Genomic DNA, 27,821 nt, shown 5'->3' with positions numbered 1-27,821 from the left:
TCCGGAGATCAGTCTCTCTCTGTCCTCACTAGTTGTTACGGAACGTGACAGTACAGCGGACCAATTAACATGGAAGCCCTGGTCCAGCAGGTTAATACTCTGATGACGGTTGTTGCTCAATTGGATCAGACCATTAAAGACCAACAGGTCCAGCTCAACCGATTAACAGAGATTGTGCAAAACTTGCAGGCGCCAGGTGTTCCCGCTCCTATAGCACCTGTCGAACCTAAGATGCCGTTGCCCATACCGTTTTCAGGGGAACGTGCTGATTTCCGAAACTTTCGAGATCGCTGTCAGTCATATTTTTTGATGCGTCCCATTTCATCTGGTTCTGAATTACAAAAGGTCACGCTTATAAAGACCCTCCTACAGGGCAACTCACAGACCTGGGCCTATAGCTTACCCTTAGGTCATGAGGCCCTTACCTCTGTTGAGAAGTTTTTCGAAGCCATGGCGGTGGTATATGACGACCCAGATATTGCTGCCACGGCTGAAATGAAATTGAAAAGACTCAGACAGGGTCAGAACTCTGTTGAGACTTATGCTGCGGAGTTCCGCAAGTGGTCGTTCTCCACCAGGTGGGAGGCACAGTCTCTTCTAGATAGGTTTTTGACTGGGTTGGCTGACTCCGTATCTGAGTTGATGTTAAGTCATCCCGAACCCAGAACCCTGGATGAGGCCATAAGTCTTGCTATTAAGATCGATCGCAGGGTACGTTTTCACAAGTCATCTAGACAGCGACCCATTATGCGACTCCAGCCTCCCATGAGTCTTCCCAGTTCTCCTCCCTCTGACGAGCCCATGCAACTGGGTCACTCCAAACTATCGGAGACAGAAAAGTTAAGAAGGAGAAAAGAGGGTCTATGTCTTTATTGTGGGGAGAAAGGTCATATCGCGTCTGTTTGTTCCAGGAAGGCGGAAAACTTCTCCGCCTAGGGTTAGTCGGAGGTACTACCCTGGGCGAGAATTCTGTACCTCCCAGAGATAAGGTCGTATTACCCATTTCCATCTCCTGGAATAAACAAGACTATTTACTGCAGGCTTTTATTGACACAGGCGCTGCAGCCAATTTTATGGATTCTAATCTGGCTCTAAAGATGGGCATACCAGTCATTCCTTTAGAGAAGCATATCATAGTCACGGCCATTGACGATTCACCATTGCAGGATAGTTTGCCTGTCTCTGTCACACCTGAATTAACTTGTAATGTGGGGGTTCTACACTGTGAGAAGTTACGATTCTATCTCATTAGAATGCCATCCTGTCCTATTATTTTGGGCTTGCCATGGCTACGTCTGCATTCCCCACAGATTGATTGGGCCTCTGGGCAATTACTATCCTGGTCACCCTACTGTCAGGAGCATTGTATTTCCCAAATCCCGCTCCGTTCTACTCATTTAGTTCTTCAGGGCCTCCCTCAGCCTTATGTATCTTATGCCGATGTGTTTTGTCCACGGTCTGCTGATTCACTGCCACCTCACAGACCGTATGACTGCCCGATTGAACTCAGACCTGGAACCATGCCTCCCAGGGGTCACCTTTATAATCTCACTGGTCCCGAGAAAGTGGCCATGAGAGAATACATCCGGGAGAACTTGGAAAAGGGGTTCATTCGACCCTCTAGGTCACCCGCTGGGGCAGGGTTTTTTTTTGTGAAAAAAAAAGATGGTGGGCTACGTCCTTGTATTGACTACAGAGCTCTCAACGCAATCACGATTAAGAATCGTTACCCGCTTCCCCTGATCGACGATCTTTTTAATCAGGTCACCGGTGCCCAGATATTTACTAAGTTGGATCTTAGGGGAGCCTACAATTTGGTCAGAATTAGACAGGGGGACGAATGGAAGACGGCGTTCAACACTCAGGACGGGCATTACGAATATACGGTCATGCCTTTTGGCCTGTGTAATGCCCCCGCTGTCTTCCAGGAGCTGGTTAATGACATTTTCAGGGACGTTGTGGGGAGGTTTGTGGTCGTTTATTTAGATGACATTCTGATTTTTTCTCATGATATCAAGGAACATCGGTCACAGGTTCAGTATGTTTTGCTCAAATTACGTGAGAATTCATTATATGCTAAATTGGAAAAATGTTTGTTTGAGGTCACTGAGGTACCATTCTTAGGTTATATAATTTCTAGTTCCGGGTTATCAATGGATAACAGCAAGGTCACGGCTGTATTGAACTGGCCTCAACCGGTTGGGCTGAAGGCCTTACAACGGTTTTTGGGCTTTTCTAATTATTACAGAAAATTCATAAGACTGTATGCCGCTTTGATAGCCCCTCTTACTGATATGACAAGAAAAGGGGCTAACACCGTCAATTGGTCTTCCGAGGCCATCTCCGCCTTTCAAAGCCTTAAGACAGCCTTCTGTTCCGCCCCCATTCTGCATCACGTCGATTCTTCCAGGCCGTTTATCGTGGAAGTAGACGCATCTGAGATTGGGGTTGGGGCAGTCTTATCACAATACACCGGGTCACAGGGAAGACTCCATCCTTGCGCTTTTTTTTCGAAAAAATTTTCTGAGGCAGAAAAAAATTATGATATCGGGAACAGGGAATTGCTTGCTGTGAAATTGGCTTTTGAGGAGTGGCGACACTGGCTTGAGGGGGCAGAACATGTGATCACAGTATATACGGATCATAAGAATTTAGAGTATCTGAAGGGGGCTAAGAGGTTAAATCCTAGACAGGCACGGTGGTCTTTATTTTTTTCCAGGTTTGATTTCATTATCACGTTTAAACCGGGAAGCAAAAATGTCAAAGCAGATGCTCTTTCCCGATGCTTTGACATAGAATCGGTATTGCCCTCTGAACCAGATCCAATTTTATCGGAGAAAGTGGTGTTGGCTTGTATAGACTCAAGGGAGGATCTGGCCTCTGTTCTTCTTCCTCATCAATCAGACAGTCCGGCAGGAAAACCTCCTGATCTGATGTTTGTTCCTTTACAGTTTAGGTTACAAGTGTTACAGCTGTTTCATTCATCCAAACTGGCAGGTCATCCTGGAGTAGCCAGAACCAGAGAATTGTTATCTAGAAGTGTCTGGTGGCCCAATTGGAGGAGGGATGTCGAGGAGTTTGTTGTCTCTTGTACAGTATGCTCACGGAGCAAACCCTCACATATATCTCCAGTAGGTACCCTCCAACCCCTACCCATACCCTCCGAGCCCTGGACTCACATATCCATGGATTTCGTAGGGGAATTACCTTCTTCAGATGGTAATACGGTGATTTGGGTTATTGTCGATCGATTTTCTAAAATGGCTCATTTTGTGCCATTGAAAAAATTTCCTTCTGCCAAGGAACTGGCAGATCTGTTTGTGATCCACATCCTTCGCCTTCATGGGGTCCCGGAGAATATAGTGTCTGACAGAGGGGTACAGTTTGTCTCGGAATTTTGGAAGGAATTTTGCAGAGTACTAGGAATCACGCTCTCATTTTCGTCTGGTTATCACCCTCAGACCAATGGTCAGACAGAGAGGGTGAACCAGTCACTGGAACAGTATCTCCGGTGTTATGTGGCAGACAATCAGACGGAATGGGTTCAATACTTACCATACTCCGAATTTGCCCACAACAATCTTCGGAGCTCTTCCTCAGGGTTTTCACCTTTTCAGATTGTTAATGGGAGATCTCCTAGGTTTTCCCCCCTTCCTGTCAGTTCCTCTCCTTTTCCTGCCCTGGAGACCTGGCAGGAGACGTTAAGATCTCGCTGGAGAGAAGTGAATGCCAATTTAAAGAAAACAGTTTCCCTCCAGAAACAACAGGCTGACCGAAAGCGTTCACCCGAGTGGGAGTTCTCTCCCGGGGATCTTGTCTGGATCTCCACTCGGCATATCGCTTTGCGGCAGCCATCAGCTAAACTTGGGCCTAAATTCGTAGGTCCATATCCGGTAGCTAAAAGAATCAATAAAGTATCTTATCAGATAACGTTACCCCAATCTATGCGTGGGGTAAGAACATTTCATGTGTCTTTATTGAAACCCGCGGTGCATGTGGACTCTGGTCCTCCTCCTGTTATTGTAGACGGTGAGCCTGAGTATGAGGTTGAGAGAATACTAGACTCTCGATTTGTTAGGAACTCTCTCCAGTATCTGGTTCATTGGAGAGGATACGGTCCTGAGGAGAGATCCTGGGTACCAGCACATCATTTCCATGCACAAGAACTCATACAGGAATTTCACGATTCCCATCCTGATAAACCTTCATTGGCGCGTTCGGAGACCACGCCTCAGGGGAGGGGTAATGTCAGGCATAGACTCACCCCTCCGGCGGCTGGCAGTGTGGACGCCGCTCTCGGCTCTGACGTCACCGGATCCCCGAACTTCCGGCCCGCGTCAGCTGGCAGCGCCGGCGGTCGTTCCAGCCGCATGTCCTCATCTCAGGGCAGGGCAACGCGCTCACGCACGGAGCGTCAGGCCCTTTATGCCCTAAGGAGGAGGCTGCCTTGATCCGCCCTGCTGAGGCACTCCCCGCCCCTTGCTGACCTCATCAGGGGGGTGGGGGTTCCTGGACTGACAGTCTGCATTTAAGCAGCAGACTGCCAGTTCTCCTTGTCCGCTGTAGCGATCACACTCTGTGCTAGCTCTCGGATCCACAGTATACTTATATATTGGTTACGCCAATATATAAGTACTGGAAGAAATATACCATTGTATTTACCTGTGCCTTTGATCTTTTGCCTGTTCTCGACTCTGAGTTTGTCTAATCCTTTTGTACTGTTGCCTATCTGATTACCCGTTGCCTACCTTGCTGTGCCCTCGTTCACTCTCTTGCCTACCGTCTCTGTACCTCGTATCTCTGATCTCTGTTGCCGAACCCCGGCTAGCCCTCAAGACTCTGCCTCTGCCTCCTGATTCTGTACCTCGTATTTCTGATTACCTGTTGCCGACCCCTGCTTGTCGACCATCCCCGCCAGCGGGCCCTTGCCGCTGGACAATAGTCTGTGCTCTGTGGGCCCTCGCCACAGAGCAATACGCTATTTACTGTTTGCACCAATCATTACACTCCATTTTGGGTGGACAGAGGTTAGCATATATATCGGATTATCGGTGAGACTGCAGATCACTTATAATCAGGTATATCTGTATTTCTGGCGATACTGCAGATCTCCGGAGATCAGTCTCTCTCTGTCCTCACTAGTTGTTACGGAACGTGACAACGGGTCTGCCTATCGAAATATTGGATGGAGCCCCCTGTCCTTTTTTTAGATAATTTACAATCAGTATAGGCATAGATCAAAGATGTATACGCACATACAATTTTGATTGGTCAATCACTGACCAATTTTACCACCCCCGTGCAGTAAGTGGGCCAACAGACAATGAATTTGATGAACAGAGCTAAAATTGGCTAATCAAAATTGTATGTGTGTACCAGGCTTTACAGCTAATACTGTACATACTGAAAGTAGCAGGGATCAGCATACAATACAGCTGGTTTACAATGAGTAAAGTCACAGAGTAACACCTTACACTGTACACACTGGAGGTAGATCAGCACACAGTGCAGGTACTAGTGAACAGCGTATTACTGTACATACTGTAGGCAGCAGAATTCAGCACACTGCAGCTAGCGTGCCAAAAATATGAGGATCACGTTGTGCGGCGCGCTTATCCCGCCGCACCGAAAAATGGGTGAGCCATGGACCAGAATGTAGGTGTGGTAACGGATGGAGACAAATTTACATGAACCTAGCAATGGTGGGACATTAGATTAGGACAGTGGTGGCAAACCTTTTCTAGGCCGAGTGCCCAAACTGCAACCCAAAAGTCACTTATCTATCGCAAAGTGGCAACAGCAATTTAACCTCCTTAGCGGTAACCCCGTGCTGGACACAGGGTAAGCCGCCGCAGAGGAATCCTCAGGCCCTGCTGGGCCGATTTGCATAATTTTTTTTTTCAAATACGCAGCTAGCACTTTGCTAGCTGTGTGTTTGGTCTGATCGCCACCGCCCGCAACCGATGCGCCACTACCCACCGCGATACAGGCCCCCCCCCCCGCATACCCCTTGTGCAGCCTGGCCAATCGCTGCCAGGATGCGCTATGGGGTGGATCGAGATTCCCTGTGACGTCACGACATCGGCGACGTTGCTGACGTCACTCTGTTCGTCGCCATGGCGATGGGGGAAGCCCTCAAGGAAATCACATTCAGAACGGGATTTCCTTATGGGCAAGCGGCGCCGGCAGCGATCGGAGAGTACGGGGGGACGCCGCAGGGTGGGGGGAAGCATGTAGCTAGTGCTAGGCTACATGCTAAAAAAAAAAAAAACGTTTTAACTCATACATGAACATTATGGAAAATCCAAGTTGAAAATAAACTGTGAAGATAAACAATTTCATTCATCCTACTCCTGAAAAATTTATTCAATTTTTTGGAACCTCCCAGTTTTATTTTCTGTTTTAAAAAGCTAAAAAAGTAGGTTTAATGCTATTATCTCATATGATAAGGATTTAGCTTTTCCCATAGTCTCGCAGTTAGCAATGATGTGTCCCCCAACAAGACAAATTCAGCAATCATGAGGCCCCCAACAAGACAAATTCAGCAATCGTGAGGCCCCCGACATGACAAATTCAGCAATCGTGAGGCCCCCAAAATGACAAATTCAGCAATCGTGAGGCCCCAAACAAGACAAATTCAGCAATCGTGAGGCCCCCGACATGACAAATTCAGCAATCGTGAGGTCCCCGACATGACAAATTCAGCAATCGTGAGGCCCCCGACATGACAAATTCAGCAATCGTGAGGCCCCCAACATGACACATTCAGCAATCGTGAGGCCCCCGACATGACAAATTCAGCAATCGTGAGGTCCCCGACATGACAAATTCAGCAATCGTGAGGCCCCCGACATGACAAATTCAGCAATCGTGAGGCCCCCGACATGACAAATTCAGCAATCGTGAGGCCCCCGACATGACAAATTCAGCAATCGTGAGGCCCCCTGACATGACAAATTCAGCAGTCGTGAGGCCCCCAACAAGACAAATTCAGCAACCATGAGGCCTCCAACAAATCATGAGGCCCACAACAAGACAAATTCAGCAATCTTGAGGCCCCCAACAAATCATAAGGCTCCCAACAAGACAAATTCAGCAGTCATGAGGCACATAAATAGACAGCATTTCACATAAATAGGCAGAATGCCCCCTTAATATGGTAGCCCCCCAGGTTAGGTAGTGAGTGACAGGGACCCCCAGGTTAGTTAGTGAGTGACAGGTGCCCCCCAGGTTAGGTAGTGAATGACAGGCACCCCCCAGGTTAGGTAGCGAGTGACAGGGACCCCTGTTAGATAGTGAGTGACAGGGGCCGCCCAGGTTAGATAGCGAGTGACAGGGACCCCCAGGTTAGATAGTGAGTGACAGGGACCCCAGTTAGTGAGTGACAGGGACCTCCATTAGATAGTGAGTGACAGGGACCCCATTAGATAGTGAGTGATAGGGACCCCCGTTAGATAGTGACAGGTGCCCCCCCCCCGTTACATAGTGACAGGGACCCCCGTTAGATAGTGAGTGACAGGGACCCCCGTTAGATAGTGAGTGACAGGGACCCCCGTTAGATAGTGAGTGACAGGGACCCCCGTTAGATAGTGAGTGACAGGGACCCCCTTTAGATAGTGACAGAGACCCCCTTTAGATAGTGAGTGACAGGGACCCCCTTTAGATAGTGACAGGGACCCCCGTTAGATAGTGAGTGACAGGGACCCCCTTTAGATAGTGACAGGGACCCCCTTTAGATAGTGAGTGACAGGGACCCCCTTTAGATAGTGAGTGACAGGGACCCCCGTTAGATAGTGAGTGACAGGGACCCCCTTTAGATAGTGAGTGACAGGGACCCCCGGTAGATAGTGAGTGACAGGGACCCCCGGTAGATAGTGAGTGACAGAGACCTCCGGTAGATAGTGAGTGACAGGGACCCCTGGTAGATAGTGAGTGACAGGGACCCCCCGGTAGATAGTGAGTGACAGGGACCCCCGGTAGATAGTGAGTGACCGGGACCCCGGTAGATAGTGAGTGACAGGGACCCCCGTTAGATAGTGAGTGACAGGGACCCTCGGTAGATAGTGAGTGACAGGGACCCCCGGTAGATAGTGAGTGACAGGGACCCCCGGTAGATAGTGAGTGACAGGCGCCCCCCATTAGGTAGTTAGTGACCGGGAGCCCCCTCACCTCGCAGCCAGCAGACCTCGATCAGCGGGCGACCCGACCAGATAGAGTGGGCGCCGGTGTTCCGACGTATTAACCTACACGTCGAATCAGCCTACATTCACTATCAAGCGTATACCAGGAGGGTTAGGGTTGGGGGAGGGGATAGTAAAAGTCTATGGGATGTAGGCTAGTTCGACAGTGTAGGTTAAAGTGTTGGAGCACCAGACGCACCACGCTGAATATGCGGAAGTGATGTCACTTCCGCATATCAGCGGTGTACGCTAGGTCCTAGCGCCCGCTCCATCTGGTCGCCGCTGATCGAGGTCTGACGCTCGGGCAGCGGGGACAGCCGTTGGGGCAGCGCCAGCCAGGAGGGGACAGCGGGCAGTGCCGGGCACCCCTGGGGAAGAGATCCGGGGCACCCCAGGAAAGATTGGGGGCACGTGCCCCCCAAAATAGGGCTAGCGACACCCCTGGTAGGAGGCACCTGTAGACATACAAATATATTTCTTATAGTGCAGGCATGAAATAGAATCAATTAAGGTACTGATATTCCTATCCTACCTCAAATGAGTCAGACTCACATACAAGGTATGGTAAAAGCTTCACAAATTTTATTATGGCACAGTCGACAACGTGTTTCATGGCCGCAGCCGCTTCCTCAGGCCTGTGGATGTTCCAAACAAGGAACAGCCAGGATCATCAAGCGCCTTTGCCAGCATGAGTCTACTGCAAGGTATGAGGAATCGGCTGCTGTTATGAAACGCGTTGTCAATAGAGATGGCCCTAACGGTTCGCCGACGAACTTTGGGTGGTTCGCCGGCGAAGGCGAACTTTCTCAGAAGTTCGATTCGCCCCATAATGCACTATGAGGGTCAACTTTGACCCTCTACATCACAGTCAGCAGGCACATTGTAGCCAATCCGGCTACACTCAGCCCTGGAGCCCCACCCCCTTATATAAGGAAGGCTCGCCAGCCATTACACTCACTCGTGTGTCTGCAAACAGACAGACTAGGGAGAGCTGCTGCAGATTTTTTTCTCACAGGGAAAGATTAGTTAGGCTCTTGGCTTGTTAGCTTGCTCCTGGCTGAATCTTATTGCTTTAATAGCACCCCTCAACAGTTCTTTTCAGAGCTAATCCTGTTCTTGTGATCATTTTTTTTTCTGTGTGTCAAATTGACACTTGTGTTGCATAGACGGCATTGCTAATTCATACTGTGTGTGTGCCACTGCCAGCAGCCCAGCAGGACATTCAGTGACTACCTGTGTGTGTGATAGGGAGCTGCACATTGTACTACCCAGTACTGCATATACCTATTAGTACCTGTTGTGTTTAGTTAACCCACCTCATCACTGCATATACCTACCTTTGTGTTGAGTGAACCCACCTCACTGCATCTACCTAGCTGTTGTGTTGAGTGAACCCACCTCACTGCATATACCTAGCTGTTGTGTTGAGTGAACCCACCTCACTGCATATACCTAGCTGTTGTGGTGAGTGAACCCACCTCACTGCATCTACCTACCTTTGTGTTCAGTGAACCCACCTCACTGCATATAACTACCTTTGTGTTGATTGAACTCACCTCACTGCATATAACTACCTTTGTTTCAGTGAACCCACCTCACTTCATATAACTACCTTTGTGTTTAGTGAACTCACCATACTGCATGCTGAAAGGAGTTGGATCTATTTAAGTTCATGTCAGATATCAGATGCCTTAGACTACTTCATTTCCTGGCGCCAGGACATGTCACATAACGTGGTTAACAGGACACACACACACACAGGAGTTGTGAGCACAAATTATGCTGAATCTTTATTACAGTTGCTTTCCTTATATCCTACTCAATACAGGATTTTGCTCATGCGCAGTTTATCATCATATGTCACCATAATTACAGAAAGTCATGTGATTTACGAGAATTAACACAGTTCAATGATCACGGGGGAAACATGTTATTTATGACATTCCAGGTGTCCCCAGTTGGGGCATTTTATGGGTTTTGCCCAGAGAGAAGAATTTGGCTATTCTCTATATCATGCAGCCAGCTCTCAGTGGCGTACCTAGGGCATTTGACACCCGGTGCTGGGTATTATAAGACACCCCCCCCCCCCAAAAAAAAGGTGAAGGGGCAAAAAATGGGTGGCGCTATAACATAAGCGTCGCCGTCACGTGCCTCTACTGCGCCTCCAATGATTGGAGGCGCAGAAGAGGCACGTGACGGTGACGCAGCGTTCCAGGCTGATACGCGGAAGTAACGTGAGTATACTCCGCGCTCGCCTGCTCGCTGCCCACTGCCACCGGCCCGCTGCCCGCATTTTTGGGGGGAGAAGAGAGGCAGAAGGAGGGGACCCAGGTGAGGGAGGGGGGGATATTTCCCCCTCCCCGCCGCTATCCCTGCTGTCACCCCTCCTCCTAGCGCTGCTCTTCCCCTCCTTAGTCAGGTGTAGGGGGGTCGTGGCGACACCCCCCTGGCTGACTGGTACCCGGTGCGCCCCGCCCCCCTGCGCCCTTAGGTAGGAACGCCACTGGTGTGTGGGTGGCTGATTGTTCTATAGACACATTAATATCACACTGAATAGATACATGAGGCACAGACTTAGATACATGTATGCTTGTATATGAAATTGATCTATATACTAATATATATACATACATATATATATATATATACATATATACCTACATATCCTTTCAGTCCCCCCTTTGGTCATTTCTTCCAAAGGAAGAAGATGACCATACTAAAGCCAATACCTAGAACAGGCAGAGCTAGCATCAAAGTGGGCAAAATTTTGGTCGAAGTCTCCTAATGGTCAAACCACGAATAGCTATTTGGTAAAGTACTCATAACAAAGAAAATGATTAACTAACCTGTAACCTTAAATAATCAATTAAACAATGTTGGCCAATCTAATGGCCGAACAAATCAGAAAAATCAGAAAAGAACCAAATCAGAAATTATTCAGGAAAAAACCCAATAATTATTTTTCCTGATGCAAGAACATTTCTCTTTCCTGATGTGATCTAGTAAAGATCTTATGCGGACTACATGTGAGGGTACACTCATGTGTATAACTTAGCCTGCGGCAGGAATATTTCTCTTAGATCAATACAAGAAAGAAACTGTCTTATATCAGCACTTATTCCAAGAGAAACTTCCATCTGCTCCTGTCTAGAAAAAGGCTTTTCTAAATACTAGGCCTTAGGTAGGCCAAGGTCAAAAACCCTTATGATGGCAACTAACACAGGCATAAGGTGGCTATATTTGGGAGAGGGTGGTTTTGACTCTACAATTTAGTTCACAAACCGTTTATGAGGCATGGCAGGCCACTCATCTTCCATCAGCCACTGTACTCCAAGCTATCTCTGCGTCCTTTACTCAGAGTCACACACTCCTGTTAACCCAGGGGGTGGACACCAACCCAACTACACTCATACTCAGGTCTCAATGCCCAGAGTACAGAGGCTGAGGTCAGAAATACAGGAGTACTGCCAGAACTCACTAAGCAAGTCAAAACCGTAGCTACAGGCCTCAGTCCAGGACATATCTGTGAGAGGGAATACAGATCACAGCAGAAGTCTAGGGAACAAGGCTGCATGAGACCATCAACATCTCTGGCCTTCCAATTATCCCATATTAAATATACCAATTAGGTTGCTCAAGGCAACTGTGTTGCTGTGAAATTGTAGTCCATCACACCAATCAAACTGACCAAAGCCTGTTATGCTTGCTTCAGACAAACAGATACAACTCTGATTCAACAAGGGAAGGGAATGTTAACTAATCGACTTTTTACCACCGTAATGGTAAATATCTATACAGACACACTACAAATCAAAGCAGAAAAAGATGTAACTAATAGCAACCGCTGCCAAAGATACTCTTTCAAGGTCAGGACTAACAGGACAACTGTAATGATGGCTACCTTCAGATTTAACCATACTAGAAGGACTCTGCTAATCACACATATGGACACTCACCAACTATATTCACAATCAGGATAGGACAAAATATAATACTCTAGCAAAACTTAGCAAGACAACTACGACCAACTTGAATTTACTAAAGACCAAGGTACCAAAAAATAGGAGACTTGTTCCCTGAAAATTGCCCACTGAGATCAGGCCTGCTGAATTATATGGGTCAGTAACAAATAAGCATATGTATATAGATATATAAATTTTACTGTCTGATAAATATACAGTTTTATAGTTATCTGGGTTGAAACAAGAGGTGTGTACATAACGTTTAACCAAAAAAAACACCATACCGGCCCATTTCACTGCTGATCCAGAGGAAGGCAAAAACCCTTATAAGGCATAGTGTAATTAGCCCCAGAAAGGGAAAAATTCCTTCCCGACCCCGAAATGGCAATCAGAAAAAATCCCTGGATTATTCAGCATTTGGCCTTAGTTAGTAATTGAGATAAAAATATCAGCTCATTACATATCAACCCATTATCTAACTTACAAAAACCCTAATTCTAATTTTTACTTAAAGAATGATATAGCAAAATAAAGGCTTTTTACTATTCAGAAAGCATTAACCCATAATGTGACTTCCAACTAACTCTCCATCTAGAGTATCCTTAATATCATAGCCCACCCCTCTAGTACTGAACCAATAGAAGTTATTTTTAGATAACCCAAGGTTTTCCCCATAGCTACTATCAATAGCTTTCCTACGAGCCCAATACACATAAGAATGTCCCACAATCCATACAATCTTCCTGGGTCTGAGATCCAGATCTTGTTGCATTCTTCAACAGATGACACAAGCAACCTTGAAACTTTTATCAGAGCACGCGTTACTGTCCACCTGATGAATAGTCTCTTTTTGGGATTCCGGCCTTAGTCGAACTATTTCACCCAAAACAGTGGATCCAGTAAGAAATCCTTCTGTTAAAGATAGACTCAGGATAGCCCCAGACTCCCTCTGGATGGATTCATCTGGATGGATTACCTCCGGATGGACTCCAGTCAGGCAGTCTTATCCTCCTCAGGATAGATGTCTGGCAAGTTGTTTCTGAAAGAATAAAGAAAAATGTGCGAGTATCATGTTTTTCCCAAAAATCCAATAAGTCATTTATTTTTCCTAGTACTTGTAATACTACTATGATTCATACTCTCCCCCATGAACTTCAAAACATACTTAGCGGATCTTTCTGTGATCCTAACGGATCTCTCGCAATACCCCGTTCGCATGACGTCGTGTCGCTGTACCCGTGCGAGTATGTGACTCCATACATGGCAGAGAGGATAAATTCCCAATGAATTTTTACACCATGATGAATTCCCACTTTTCCATTCTTCCATTACAAGTCACACTCTCATTCCATCATACCTTCCACAATCATACCACAAACAATAGCGATGTATTTAAAGAACTTAGGTGGCCCTAGTGCAATATCTACCTCACTACCCCTTCTTACTACACCACTACATGAAATGACATGACACAGATCACTAGGCCTGGGCAGGGCTGGACATGTGTATAGACAACAAACTAACATGACCGTTCCATATACCTCCTTTCCCCCATTTGACCATACATTAAAGTTACTTTAATGTCTGGTCAGAGTTAGTAAGCTATAAGGCATACTTATGAGCAGGGTCCCAGTACAGCGGAACAGTGGCCAGCACTGTCTCCCTGTAATAGGGTTGGGTCCCCTTTCAGATTTAAAGCTACAGACATACAAAGAACCTCTTATAGTGTTCTTATCCCTATAGTGCGCTTAAGGTACTACAGCTATGGTTGTCCCCTAGACACACTTCTATAGGCACATATACCAAGAACAGCACTACAGAGACTAGGCTAAGGCCTCCTTACTAAACAGACACTGAACTACAGATCAAGCAGAACTGAAAAAATCCTGTCAGGGGTAAAGCTTCTAAGCAGTACACTATAAAACAGTGTATTTTCCTCTGGAGTCTTCAGAACAGTGAAAAGTCCGTAAAATAATTGTCATACCAACATCAAATGATTCTGCAATTTGTAAAAAAGGTTCAAGCACTAAAATAAGCTATTTTCCTAAGGATAAAAAAAAATGTACTTATTTTCCTATGCTGAGTGTAAGGATTTATTTCAATTTACTTTAAGGGTTTTGGGCTTAAAAAAACCATATGTTCTCACTAAAAACATGAGTGACTTAGAGTCAGAGCCTTAAACAGCTCTCTGAATTTAAAGGAGATGGATTTATTAACAGGAAGAGGGGTTATTAAGGTCAAAACCCCACTATTGGAAAGGAATTCCCATAATCTAAAGGGTGATATGAAATAAACAGCAATCGTGACCCAGAACTACACATGCGATCTTAATTGACCTAAAACTGTATACCTGTCCTGACTATTTAATATGTCCTCAATGTTTTCCATACATTTTCCCAAATGAATATGGCTTTCAGAGTTTCACAATATCCACTAAAATATAAGTACAAACAGTATACAATGCATTATTTTTTTTTCAATAGTTGCATGACATTTAGAAATATTGAAGTTACAATAACTGTGCTTTATCAGTATGGCTTGGAGGAGGAGCAAGCTGAGAGAATTCGTTCAACTGGGTGACCAGGCCAGTGAAGAATTAAATTAGACACAGTTTAGTTACAATAGCACGTAACACTTCAACAATGAGTTGCAAACATCATTAAATGCCTTTTCTGCTGCGATTTATATAAAATACAGCCTACCAACTATGATACAATATTCAAGAAGGAACTTATTCATGGAGAACTATTGAGTAAATCATTTGAATCTATATGCTTCAAAGTTACAAGCTATATAAATTCTGTTCAAATATGAACATTATTCTAACAAACTTATGGCAAACTACCATTACATGGGGAAATGATTTAACTCTACTCACTTGTATAAGTCTGGGTGACAAACGCCATTACTCAATTAATCCACCTTAGACTAAGGGAATTAGGTTGTACTAAAACTCAATTCTCGTTACACTATGAAACTAAGGTAACACGGTGACGTAGCAGCCAGTGTTCTCGCCTTACAATGTTACTCAAATCTCTGACTGGTCAACATCTGCACGGAGTCTGCATGGGTTTCCCCCAGGCACTCAGTTTCCTCACCCAAAAAAACCCACAGACAAATCAACCGGCTTCCTTCCAGATTGGCCCCAAACTATGATATATGATTTCACTATACTACCTATGAAAAAATATCAGAATCCCTTTTGGACACGTATACCTAACTAAGAGAAAAACCTAAGATGTTGTTTTAGATACGTATGACAATTAAATTACATTCTTACACATTACGTATTCAGAATGCACTTTCTTTTTCTTCAGCAGGAAAAAAACTAGTACGTTTAAGTAATTAACCGGGCGGAAACACCAGTTACTTCCTCATTTTACTTCTGGTGGCGTAGCTTCTCAGAGAAGAGAAAAAAAAACCCACATTTAAAAAAATGACATTTAACCCTTTCCATACTCTGCCACTATCAAGTATACATCCGTATATATGCAGAAATCATTATTAACAGAGAAAAAGAGATAAAAATACTACTATTTCAGAAGGCAAATATCTCTGACATTTCTTCATACATACGGACATATATGTTTCCTAATTAATCTAATGTTATAATGTTAAACCCTATTAGAGTAAAAAGTAATAAACTTTATACTTCCTCATTTCTCTCCTCATTTTACTTTCCTGTCACTGACTACTTCAGAAGAGAAACCCACACAGATATTGGCGGGCGCAGATTAGATCCCTTAAAAATGACATGTCCTCATCTTTAACCCTTTCAAACTAAAAGGGGAAATTCTAACACTATTTAATAAAACTACTTAAGTATTCCTGATTATTTCAAAATTACATCTGCATTTAGCTAAAAAAAATCATTACCCATAACTCTACAAGATCAGTCTAACTAATTAAAGAAGTAATCTCCTAATGAGAAAGAAGAGAATCTAGTTTAAAGAGGCAGATATACCCATGGTTTCAACACATAATTTAGCGGGTGCCCAGTGACGTAACTAAGGAACTGCGGGCCCTGGTGCAGGTTCCACATCAGGGCCCCCCCCAAGAACTCTACACACAGCAATTGACACAGCGCGCCAAAACCTGCCAAAGACAACCACAGTGCCAGGGGCGCAAGAAAGGGACTGGAAACAGTGTGCCAAGGACCGCTATTTATTCAAAACATCTATAGAGCATTTATAGAAGTGATTATTAACACTACAGGACCTCTAGAGTTAGTACTGTGATAGAGGGTGGACCCTTCGGGGCCCTTGTGGACCAAAGGCCTAGGTGCGGCCACTACCTCTGTACCCCCCCTATTGCTACGTCCCTGCGGATATTACCTCTCTCTACCATACATATGACAATCATGTACTCGATACAATCTCTCAATTTTCACACATATGTGTCAGTTTACACATAATACATATGAATACATTGTGATACATGTTATTTTATAACTATACCCAAATTTGCAGGAAATTAATTACATTACTGTATTTCGGAAATGTTTTTTTTTTTCAACGAAGTTTGTATTAAATGACCCATGGATAATTCAGACAATATTAATGATCGGTCATCTACAAAAAGTCCAGTATAACAGAATTTTTCCCAAGGTGGCATCTGAAACCAGTTTTGTACGTACATAGAATTTATACTGGCGATTTTCTGCAAGTGACCGCTCTTATCTGAGTTTCATGAGTGTCCTTAATATTAATTTTACTAACCATCTCTCGGAAATACAGTAAGAATCTTATAACACTTTATATAATACTTTTTTTCATCGCTGGCGCAACCAGACGGAAAACAGACATAAAACACACATTACTAGTCAAGATTAACACACAAACAAGACAGACTTGGACATATATAATTCTAATCACCGTTAGACATAGTTCTTTAACCACTTGTATATGGATTGAACTATTATTCCTTTCTCCCCCCCCCCCCCCCCAAGGGAATGACAGCCCAAGACTAATATAATATATTATATTCTACCCAAAGATGAAGAAAATATTTTTCTTCCAGATATTCTGGCAACACAAAGGTTCATAAATTTCATCTATATTAGGGATTGGGATAGGAAACATTTTGACAATATTTTGACCCATTGATCTAATTCCAGTTTTACACTGTAATTTATTGGCCCTCTATTAAATCTGTGTGTCAACTACAAATATAAGATATTGCCGTACCAATAGACAATTCTTATCTAGATAAATTATAATTTATATATTTTTAAAATTTATCAACACTATTTTTATCAATAACTACTATTTATCAATAATTCTATCTATAATTCCCATCTCATGAGAACAAAACAAACTTTGTCTAGGGATTTTATCTTTCTACAACCTCACTAAACCCAAACTGTTTCTCAGAATTTAATAACTTTTTTTCTTAACCTTACTAATAAAACAGATTATTAGTTACAAAACAAACGCAGACAAATAATCTAAAACATCTGAATCTTATCTGACATTATAAAAACCTTACAAAAATAAACTGTAATAAACCCATTCAAAACCTAAGAAGAACTACAAATACCCAGAAATCCATACCATATGGTGTCCTGTTCATTTCCCAAATGAACTCTATTTTCTTACCAAAAGAAAATGTATTGAAGTTGATCAGACTTCAAATTTGTTAGATTTTTCCCCAAAAAATCTATATTTCCCTTAGACCTACTAAGAGAAGTGTAATAGACTTACCAAAAGTCTACATTCTCCCTAATTTTTTTTTTTTTTTTAAACTAAGGCCTTCTAAAAACCTTATAATTTATATAATTAAATTATACTATCAAAAAACACAAACTCCAACACCGGATTCGTTTTGGTATCAACAGAAATTTCACATAAATAATATAGACACCTCTCTCTTTAAAAAAAACAAAAAGAGAAGTATAGTCATATTACTTACGTGAACTCTGCAGAAGACCATCCGCGGCGAGCCCTCAGCTGAAAGGAGTTGGATCTATTTAAGTTCATGTCAGATATCAGATGCCTTAGACTACTTCATTTCCTGGCGCCAGGACATGTCACATAACGTGGTTAACAGGACACACACACACACAGGAGTTGTGAGCACAAATTATGCTGAATCTTTATTACAGTTGCTTTCCTTATATCCTACTCAATACAGGATTTTGCTCATGCGCAGTTTATCATCATATGTCACCATAATTACAGAAAGTCATGTGATTTACGAGAATTAACACAGTTTAATGATCACGGGGAAAACATGTTATTTATGACATTCCAGGTGTCCCCAGTTGGGGCATTTTATGGGTTTTGCCCAGAGAGAAGAATTTGGCTATTCTCTATATCATGCAGCCAGCTCTTCCTGCACAGATGTGTGTGGGTGGCTGATTGTTCTATAGACACATTAATATCACACTGAATAGATACATGAGGCACAGACTTAGATACATGTATGCTTGTATATGAAATTGATCTATATACTAATATATATACATACATATATATATATATATACATATATACCTACATATCCTTTCACATATAACTACCTTTGTGTTGAGTGAACTCACCTCACTGCATATAACTACCTTTGTGTTCAATGAACCAACCTCACTGCATATAACTACCTTTGTGTTCAGTGAACCCACCTCACTGCATATAACTACCTTTGTGTTGAGTGAACTCTCCTCACTGCATATAACTACCTTTGTGTTGAGTGAACCCACCTCACTGCATCTAAATACCTTTTGTGTTCGGTGAACCCACCTCACTGCATATACCTAGCTGTTGTGTTGAGTGAACCCACCTCACTGCATATAACTACCTTTGTGTTTAGTGAACCCACCTAACTGCATAAAACTACCTTTGTGTTGAGTGAACTCACCTCACTGCATATACCTAGCTTTTGTGTTGAGTGAACCCACCTCACTGCATCTACCTACCTTTGTGTTGAGTGAACCCACCTCACTGCATCTACCTACCTTTGTGTTGAGTGAACCCACCTCACTGCATATAACTACCTTTGTGTTGAGTGAACCCACCTCACTGCATCTAACTACCTTTTGTGTTCAGTGAACCCACCTAACTGCATCTAACTACCTTTTGTGTTGAGTGAACTCACCTCACTGCATATACCTAGCTGTTGTGTTGAGTGAACCCACCTCACTGCATATACCTACCTTTGTGTTCAGTGAACCCACCTCACTGCATATAACTACCTTTGTGTTGAGTGAACTCACCTCACTGAATGTAACTACCTTTGTGTTGAGTGAACCCACCTCACTGCATCTAACTACCTTTTGTGTTCAGTGAACCCACCTCACTGCATCTAACTACCTTTTGTGTTCAGGGAACCCACCTCACTGCATCTACCTACCTTTGTGTTCAGTGAACCCAACTAACTGTATATAACTACCTTTGTGTTGAGTGAACTCACCTCACTGCATATAACTACCTTTGTGTTCAGTGAACCCACCTCACTGCATATACCTAGAATCCCCTTGAGATGGACAAATGGACAAACCAGGTAGAGGAAGAGGTAGAGGCAGACCCAGAGGAAGGCCACCTGGCACCGGCAGGTCTGTACGGGGTTGTGTTGATGTGATTTTGTGCGGACCTGGCCCAAAGTACAGTGCTCAGAAGAAGGCACGTGCCCTCACTTCCCAAAATTGTAAGGACGTGGTTGAGTATTTAACACAGAACACCTCATTTCCCGCAGCCACCAGCACTACTACAAGCACCACATCCGCCGCATTTGACACTTCGCAGGAGTTATTTGGTGTGGAAATCACTGATTCACAGCCAATACTGCTACAACAAGATGAGGGTGCTAAGCAAGTTACACCACCTCATACATCTGAGTTAGGTGGCGATAGTATGGACGTAACGTGTAAGGAGGGGGATGATGAAGTACCTGGTGTTGGTGCAGTTGGGGAGGTGTCTGAGGAAAGCGAAGCTAGGCAGGAGGATTATGATGACGATTATACGGATGCCACGTATGTTCCCAATAGAGGAGATGACCAGGGGGACAGTTCAGAGGGAGAGTCAGAGAGGAGTAGGAGGAGACGAGTCCATGAAAGAAGCAGAGGGAGCTCATCCTCACAAACAGCTGGGGGCAGTGTCCAGCGCCATGTATCACCAGCTATGGACAGTCAGCCAACATGCCCTTCAAGGTCAGCTGCTGATGCCACCATAGTGCCATCACCCCAGGGGGGCTCAGCGGTTTGGAAATGTTTTAACGTGTGTGTCTCAGATCGGAGCAAAGCCATCTGTTGTCTCTGCCAGCAAAAATTGAGCCGTGGAAAGGCCAACACTCACGTACGGACAAGTACCTTACGAAGGCACCTGGAGAAAAGGCACAAACAGCTATGGCAAGAACACCTGAGGAAAAGCAGCACCCAAAAGACAAGCCACCCTCCTTCTCCTCTTCCTCCTTCAGGTGCATCATCTTCAGCCGCTTTCTCCCTTGCACCTTTACAGCCACCCTCCTCCACACCGCCTCTGCCCTTGAGCGGTTCCTGCTCCTCTGCCCTCAGCAATAGCCAGGTGTCCGTGAAGAAAGTCTTTGAGTGGAAGAAGCCAATTTCTGCCAGTCACCCTCTTGCCCGGCGTCTGACAGCTGGCGTGGCGGAACTATTAGCTCGCCAACTATTACCATACAAGCTGGTGGAGTCAGAGGCTTTCCGTAAATTTGTGGCCATTGGGACACCGCAGTGGAAGATACCAGGCCGCAATTATTTTTCAAAAAAGGCCATACCCAAACTGTACCGTGCAGTTGAGAGGCAAGTGGTGTCATCTCTTGCGAAGAGCGTTGGGTCAAGGGTCCACCTGACCACGGATGCCTGGTCTGCCAAGCACGGGCAGGGCCGCTACATTACGTACACAGCCCATTGGTGAGCGATGGCAAGCAGGGAGTACGTGGCTGCGCAGCGTACCAACTTGTGACACCTCCAAGGCTTGCAGGCAGGCCTCCTGCCACCTCCTCTACTTCTCCTCCTGCTTCATCCTCTTCGCTGTCATCCTCCTCCTTGGCTGAGTGGCAGTTCAACTCTAGTGGTGCTGCTATCTCCTCCTCTCCAGCTACACAGCCCCATCTCCCCAGAGCCTACGCTGCATATCAGGTACGATGGTGTCACGCCATTTTAGACATGTTGCCTCAAAGCGGAGAGTCACACTGGAGCAGCTCTCCTGGCTGCTCTTAACAAAGAGGTGGAGCAATAGCTGAGTCTGACCCGCACCAGCTGGAGATCGGCAACATGGTGTGTGACAACGGCAGCAGGGCCGGGCCGAGGCATAGGCTGGAGAGGCTCCAGCCTCAGGGCGCAGTGTAGGAGGGGGCGCAAAATTCACTCAGCTGTCATTCCTAATTGTGTATGAAGCAGAAAGAAATAAGAAAAAGGGATACATAGCAGTGATTGCAAGCCAGATAACTAGATATTAAGGTGTTGGGGAGGTTGTGGGCCCTGTGGCCCTCTTAGTCTAATAGCAATCAGTGTGTGATGGCTGAGGTGGGAGGGATGGAGGGGCGCACTTTGGTGTCTCAGCCTTGGGTGCTGGAGGACCTTGTCCCTGCCAGCAATCTCCTTTCCGCTTTGAGTTTGGGAAAGCTGATACATGTACAGTGCATGGCACATGTGCTGAATCTGGTCGTGCAAAGATTTGTATCAAGCATTTCAGGCGGTCTTACACGGCCATGGCACGCTTTGCGGACATTCAGCGGAGAAACAACTTGCCTGTGAGATGCTTGATATGCAATAGCCCCACTCGCTGGAATTCCACCCTGCTCATGTTCTCTCGCCTGCTAGACCAGGAAAAAGCAGTCACCCAGTACCTGTACAATTACAGTAGAAGGACACAATCTGGGAAGATGGGGATGTTCTGGCCACCGAACTGGACACTGATGCGAAATGCATACAGGGTCATGCGGCCATTTTAGGAGGTGAACAACCTGGTGAGTCGCGCTGAAGGCACCATCAGCGACTTGGTCCCCTACGCTTACTTCCTGGAGCGTGCCGTGCGCAGAGTGGTGGATAAAGCTGTGGAGGAGCATGAAGAGGAACAGTTACGGCAGGAGGAGTCGTGGGAGCAATTTTCATCCGAACCAGATGTTTCCTCAACACCTGCGGCAGCACAGAGAGGGAGGAGGAAGAAGAGGAGTCATGTGGGGAAGAAGAGGAGTCAGACTCGGATGGTGAGGAAGGTGTTTCTGTGGAGGAGGAGGAAGAGGCGGCAGCAGAAGAACAACCGCAGCCGTCACAGGAAGCTTGTGCTGCTTCACGTTCCTGTGGTATTGTTCGTGGCTGGGGGGAGGAAGAGGACTTGCGTGACGTCACTCAGGAAGAGCAAGAGGAGATGGAGAGTACGTCTGGATCCGACTTTGTGCAGATGGCCTCTTTCATGTTGTCCAGCCTGTTGAGGGACCCCCATATAGAAAAACTCAAGGGGAATGACCTGTACTGGGTGGCCACGTTACTAGACCCTCGGTACAGGCACAAAGTGGCGGACATGTTACCAACTCAACAGAAGGCGGAAAGGATGCAGCACTTGCAGAACAAGCTGGCAATGATGCTTTAGAATGCGTTTAAGGGTGATGTGACAGCACAATGCAATAAAGGTACCACTGGCAGTAATCCTCCTCCTCCCAAGTCCACGCAGGCAAGGACAGGACGCTCCAGCGATCTCATGGTGATGTCGGACATGCGGACATTCTTTAGTCCAACGCCTCACCGTAGCCCTTCCTGATCCTCCCTCCACCAACACCTGGACCCAGTAGCCGACTACCTGGCCTTAACTGTGGATATAGACACTGCGAGCCGCGACGATGAACCCTTGGTCTACTGGGTGCGCAGGCTTGACTTGTTGCCAGAGCTGTCCGAATTTGCCATCCAACTTCTCTTTTGCCCTGCACAAGCGTCCTGTCAGAAAGGCAGCTGGAGGCATTGTCACTGAGAAGAGAAGTCGCCTAAGTCACGAAAGTGTTTAGTACCTCACCTTTATCAAAATGAATGAGGCATGGATCCCGGAGGGCTACTGCCCGACTGAAGACTAAGTCAGTCCCCACACACAGCATCTCTGCCTGCAGGCCACTTCACTGCCTTCTCCGCCACCACCAACAAGGTCCAGGACTCTAGGTGGATTCCTGAATTTTTAAGGCCGCTGCTAGCAGCGGCCGCTATACTAATTTTTCTGGTGCATGTACATGCCTGCCTAATTTTTCTGGCTGCACTACGGGCGGCTGCAACAAAACAAAAAAACCATGTACATGTGCCCATCCCCCTTCGTAATCATTACCTTGCCGCGGTGAAGGGGCTTGCGTATCACAATGAAGCAATGACCGCCGGTTATATGAGTGTCTCGGGTGGGGGTGGCACACCAAAGATAATAAGGTCGTTGCTTCATAATTTGTGGTCAGACCAAATTTGATCAGCTGGACAGTCACTGTTCTGTCATTCAGCTACATCAGTCGGGCGACCATATGGGCTGTATCACCTGCACTCTCGTCATGGTGCGCACCAGTCCAGCACGGCCGTCACTACACAAATGGCTGTTTGCAGTCACTGCATACCTTTTACTGCATTCTCGTTAAAGGATTTAAAGTTGATTCATTACATTAGCGCCTCAAAAGTCCTCCTGAGTCCTGTATTGTTATTTTTGGTCACTACCTCGGGGCGGGCATGCCATGCCTGCTGCCCTCCATGCCTGGATGTGTGGTGGTAGCCGTTTGTTGCTACAACTCCGGACCGGAATCACACCAGGAAGGATTCCCCGGCCATTACCCTTGGTCACAATGGCAGACTTGCCCTCCATAATAGATTCTTGTTGCAGGTACTGAACAGCAAGTAAAAAATGTAATGTAAAAAAAATAGATGTAAGCTTTAACAATGGTAGAGAAAAAACCACCAAAGTTGATAAGGCAGACAGACATTACCTAACCAGACATCACTGAGTGAGGAAGAGCAATCTCGCCATGGTGTGCACCAGTCCAGCACGGCCGTCACTACGGAAACAGCTGTTTGCGTTGCGTTACACAGTGAGTTTGGTGTGTCAGTGTGAAGCCGTACTCTAATTACACTCCCTAATTGATGTATACACATGCAAGATGTTTGAAAGCACTTTAGGCCTGCAATTTAGCATTCAATGTGATTTCTGCCCTTAAAACGCTGCTTTGCGTCAAATCCAGATTTTTCCCCAGAACTTTTGGCATGTATCCCACTCCGCCACCTGGCAGTCCAGGTGTTAGACCCCTTGAAACATGTTTTCCATCACTTTTCTGGCCAGCATAAGTGTTTCTAGTTTTCCAAGTTCGCCTCCCCATTGAAGTCTATTACGGTTCGCGAACTTTTGCGCAAATTGAACCTTCTGCGGAAGTTCGCGAACTGAAAATCGGAGGTTTGCGACATCTCTAGTTGTCAACTGTGCCATAATAAAATTTGTGAAGCTTTTACCATACCTTGTATGCGAGTCTGACTCATTTGAGATAGGAATATCAGTATCTTAATTGATTATAAATAATTCATGCCTGCACTATAAGAAATATATTTGAATGTCTACAGGTGCCTCCTACCCTCTGTTACCTTCACATTTGTTGAGAGATGCCACTTGAACTATAAAGAAGGAATGCTACTCTGCTGTGGTGAGGGAATGGATTGCTGGAACCTAGAGAGGTGAGGCACTACTTTGCTCTGCTTCCACCTCTGCACAGAGGAAGTTGCCGAGGCTACCTTTACTTTTTGGGGGGGGGGGGGGGGGTGCAAAGAAACCTGAAGCAACCTATACTGGGGGGCACTTTAGGTTACCTATACTGGGGGACACCTGAAACTACCTATATTGGTAAGGGCACCTCAGGCTGCCTATATATTGAGGGATTCTGCTGGAAACATAGAGAAAGTACCTTGAGTGGCTGAGCTGTGGAGATGCGTTGCTTGATCCTAGAGAGGAGAGGCACTTCTGTGCTCCACTCACAACTCTGCATGGGGAAACACCGTGGGCTATCTATAATAGGGGGCAAACCTGAGGCTATAAATATTGGAGGGAGACCGTAAGCTACCTATACTAGGAAATACCTGGGGCTACCTGTACTGGGTAGACACCTGAGGGGAACACCTCAGTCTACCTAAACTTGGAGGACACCTAAGGTTACCTATGCGGTGGGACACTTAAGGCTATGTAAAACTGGGGGCATCTAGGCTGTACTACTACTACTACTTCTGTGTTAGATAGATTTGTACTATTTTGTAGTTAGCAAGGCCCAGCTTTACTGCTATACCTGTCCTGCTGTATCTGCTCTCTGTAATCTAGTCACACCTGTTGTATTATTTAGCTAGATTCTTCTATTGTTTAGTTAGTAGTACTGTAGTGTACTGTACTCTAGTCTGTCTATAGGGACCGTCCGTCACCGCGTTACCTAGGGTCTTTGTGTGCGCAGTGCACATCTGCGCTGTCCGCACCCTCTCGTTAGTGCTACACCCGTCCTATTGTTTATATATTAGTCTGTGTATAGGGACACCGTCAGTCAGCGTCAGCTAGGGGAGCTTTGTGTGCGCAGTGCACATCTGCGCTGTCCGCCGCACCCTCTCGTTAGTGCTACACCCGTCCTATTTTTTCTATTACTTCTATTGTGTATTTGCTGACTTGTACTGTAGTCTGTGTATAGGGACACCGTCAGTCAGCGTCAGCTAAGGTCTTTGTGTGCGCAGTGTGCACTCTCTCGTTAGCGCTACACCGATCTCTGCTGTAGAGTACACCTGTCCGTCACCTCACACACCCACCACCACCAGTCCCACCCCATTAAAGTACCCCACTTGTCCCACCCGCCTTTACATACATACGTTTTTTTTTTCATTTGTATAATATTAAAAACTAGCCAACCCGCGGCGTAGCATACGCCGCATAAGAGGGTAGAGGGCAGGAAGAGGGTATTGGGCACAGCGGCGGGGAGGGGGGTTGGACCCCTCTCAACTGGGTCCCCCATGTGTGCTTTACCTCCAGCCTAAGCTCAGCAGGAACCCCCCCTCACCTGGGTCCCCCATGTGCACTCCCCCTTCAGCTTAAGCTCAGCAGGAACCCCCCCTCACCTGGGTCCCCCATGTGCGCTCCCCCTCCTGCTTGAGCACAGTAGCAGCCGCCACTATTAGTAAGAGGCAGCGGGCGGGGATGACTCACCTCTTCCGTGTTCCATCGTGCGTTCCACTGTCGTCACTTCCTGCAATGCCGCACACTGTATTGGTGTAATTTGCCTTTTTAAAACAGAAGGAAATCTGCAATAATTCAGCTATAAGTGAACATTTATGGTTACCCACAATGCACTGCTACTAAATAAGCAAATTACCCTTTTTCCCCCTTGGTAAGCCAAGCAAGCATCTAGAGCCGCTGGTGTATAGCAAGCATATAGCTTTAAATTTTACACAGTCATATCAAACCCACATATAGACAGCATGTTTCAGACTTCTGGTCCTCATCAGTACATGGCACGGATTGATATAGCTGTATGAGATAGGGCTTGGACCAGTACAACAGAGTTACCAAGCAGCTCAGGGTGACCCAAACCACTCGGAATGTATAGGGGATAAAACGGACCAAAAAGACCTCCTACTAAAAAAAGCAAAGCTTGGTATAATTTGCCTTCCTAAAACAGAAGGAAATATGCAATAATTCAGCTATAAGTGAACATTTGTGGTTACCCACAATGCACTGCTACTAAATATGCAAATAATTCCTTTTCACCCTTAGTAAGCCAAGCAAGCATCCAGAACCACTGGTGTATAGCAAGCCTATAGCCTTAAATTTTACACAGCCATACCAAACCCACATGTGACAGCCTGTTTCAGACTTTTGGTCCTCATCAGTACATGGCAGGGGTTGATAAGGCTGTATGAAATAGGGCTTGGACCAGTACAACAGAGTAACCAAGCAGCTCAGGGTGACCCAAACCACTCGGAATGTATAGGTGGATAAAAGGGACCAAAAAGACCTTCTACTAAAAAAATATCAAAGCTTGGTGTAATTTGCCTTCTTAAAACAGAAGAAAATCTGCAATAATTCAGCTATAAGTGAACATTTGTGATTACCCACAATGCACCGCTACTAAATATGCAAATTATTCCTTTTTTACCCTTGGTAAGTCAAGCAAGCCTATAGCTTTAAGTTTTACACAGACACAGTCATATCAAACCCACATGTGACATCCTATTTCAGACTTTGGTCTTCATCAGTACATAGCAGGAATTGATAAGGCTGTATGAGATAGGGCTTGGACCAGTACAACAGAGTAACCAAGCAGCTCAGGGTGACCCAAACTACTAAGAATGTATAGGAGGATAAAAGAGACCAAAAAGCCCTCCTACTAAAGAAAGCAAAGCTTGGTGTAATTTTCCTTCTTAAAACAGAAGCAAATCTGCAATAATTCAGCTATAAGTGAACATTTGTGGTTACCCACAATGCACTGCTACTGAATATGCAAATGATCCCTCTTTGCCCTTGGTTTGATATGACACTACTCCTTCTTCTTGCTTGGACCAGCCCCTCCTTCTTGCTTGGACCGACCCTGGGGGCAGGGTGCTACTTCTTCTTCTTGCTTGAAGGTTGAGGCACTTACTCTATTATATATATAGATATACAATGTCTGGCACTGGCAGCCGCGGTTTGGGCAGGGGCAGCAAGGGCAGCAAGGGCATCGCCAAGAGAGGAGGTCGTGGGCGTGGCGGCCGCGC

The 27,821-nt window shown here is 45.6% G+C and overlaps 1 protein-coding gene across 1 annotated transcript in view; it reads left to right on the top strand.

Annotated features, from left to right (window-relative positions):
* Positions 1-27,821, top strand: part of LOC137526102 (parvalbumin beta-like) — a 235,394-nt gene that overhangs the window by 33,013 nt on the left and 174,560 nt on the right. The window contains exon 2 of the mRNA XM_068247318.1: positions 24,666-24,776. Within this exon, the coding sequence (XP_068103419.1) occupies positions 24,730-24,776 (47 nt within the window). The 5' untranslated portion in view covers positions 24,666-24,729. The remainder of the gene's footprint in view (positions 1-24,665; positions 24,777-27,821) is intronic.

This window comes from Hyperolius riggenbachi, chromosome 7 (assembly GCF_040937935.1).
Source record: "Hyperolius riggenbachi isolate aHypRig1 chromosome 7, aHypRig1.pri, whole genome shotgun sequence".
Taxonomy (NCBI): Eukaryota; Metazoa; Chordata; class Amphibia; order Anura; family Hyperoliidae; genus Hyperolius; species Hyperolius riggenbachi.
This window is presented reverse-complemented; position numbering and strand designations above follow the sequence as displayed.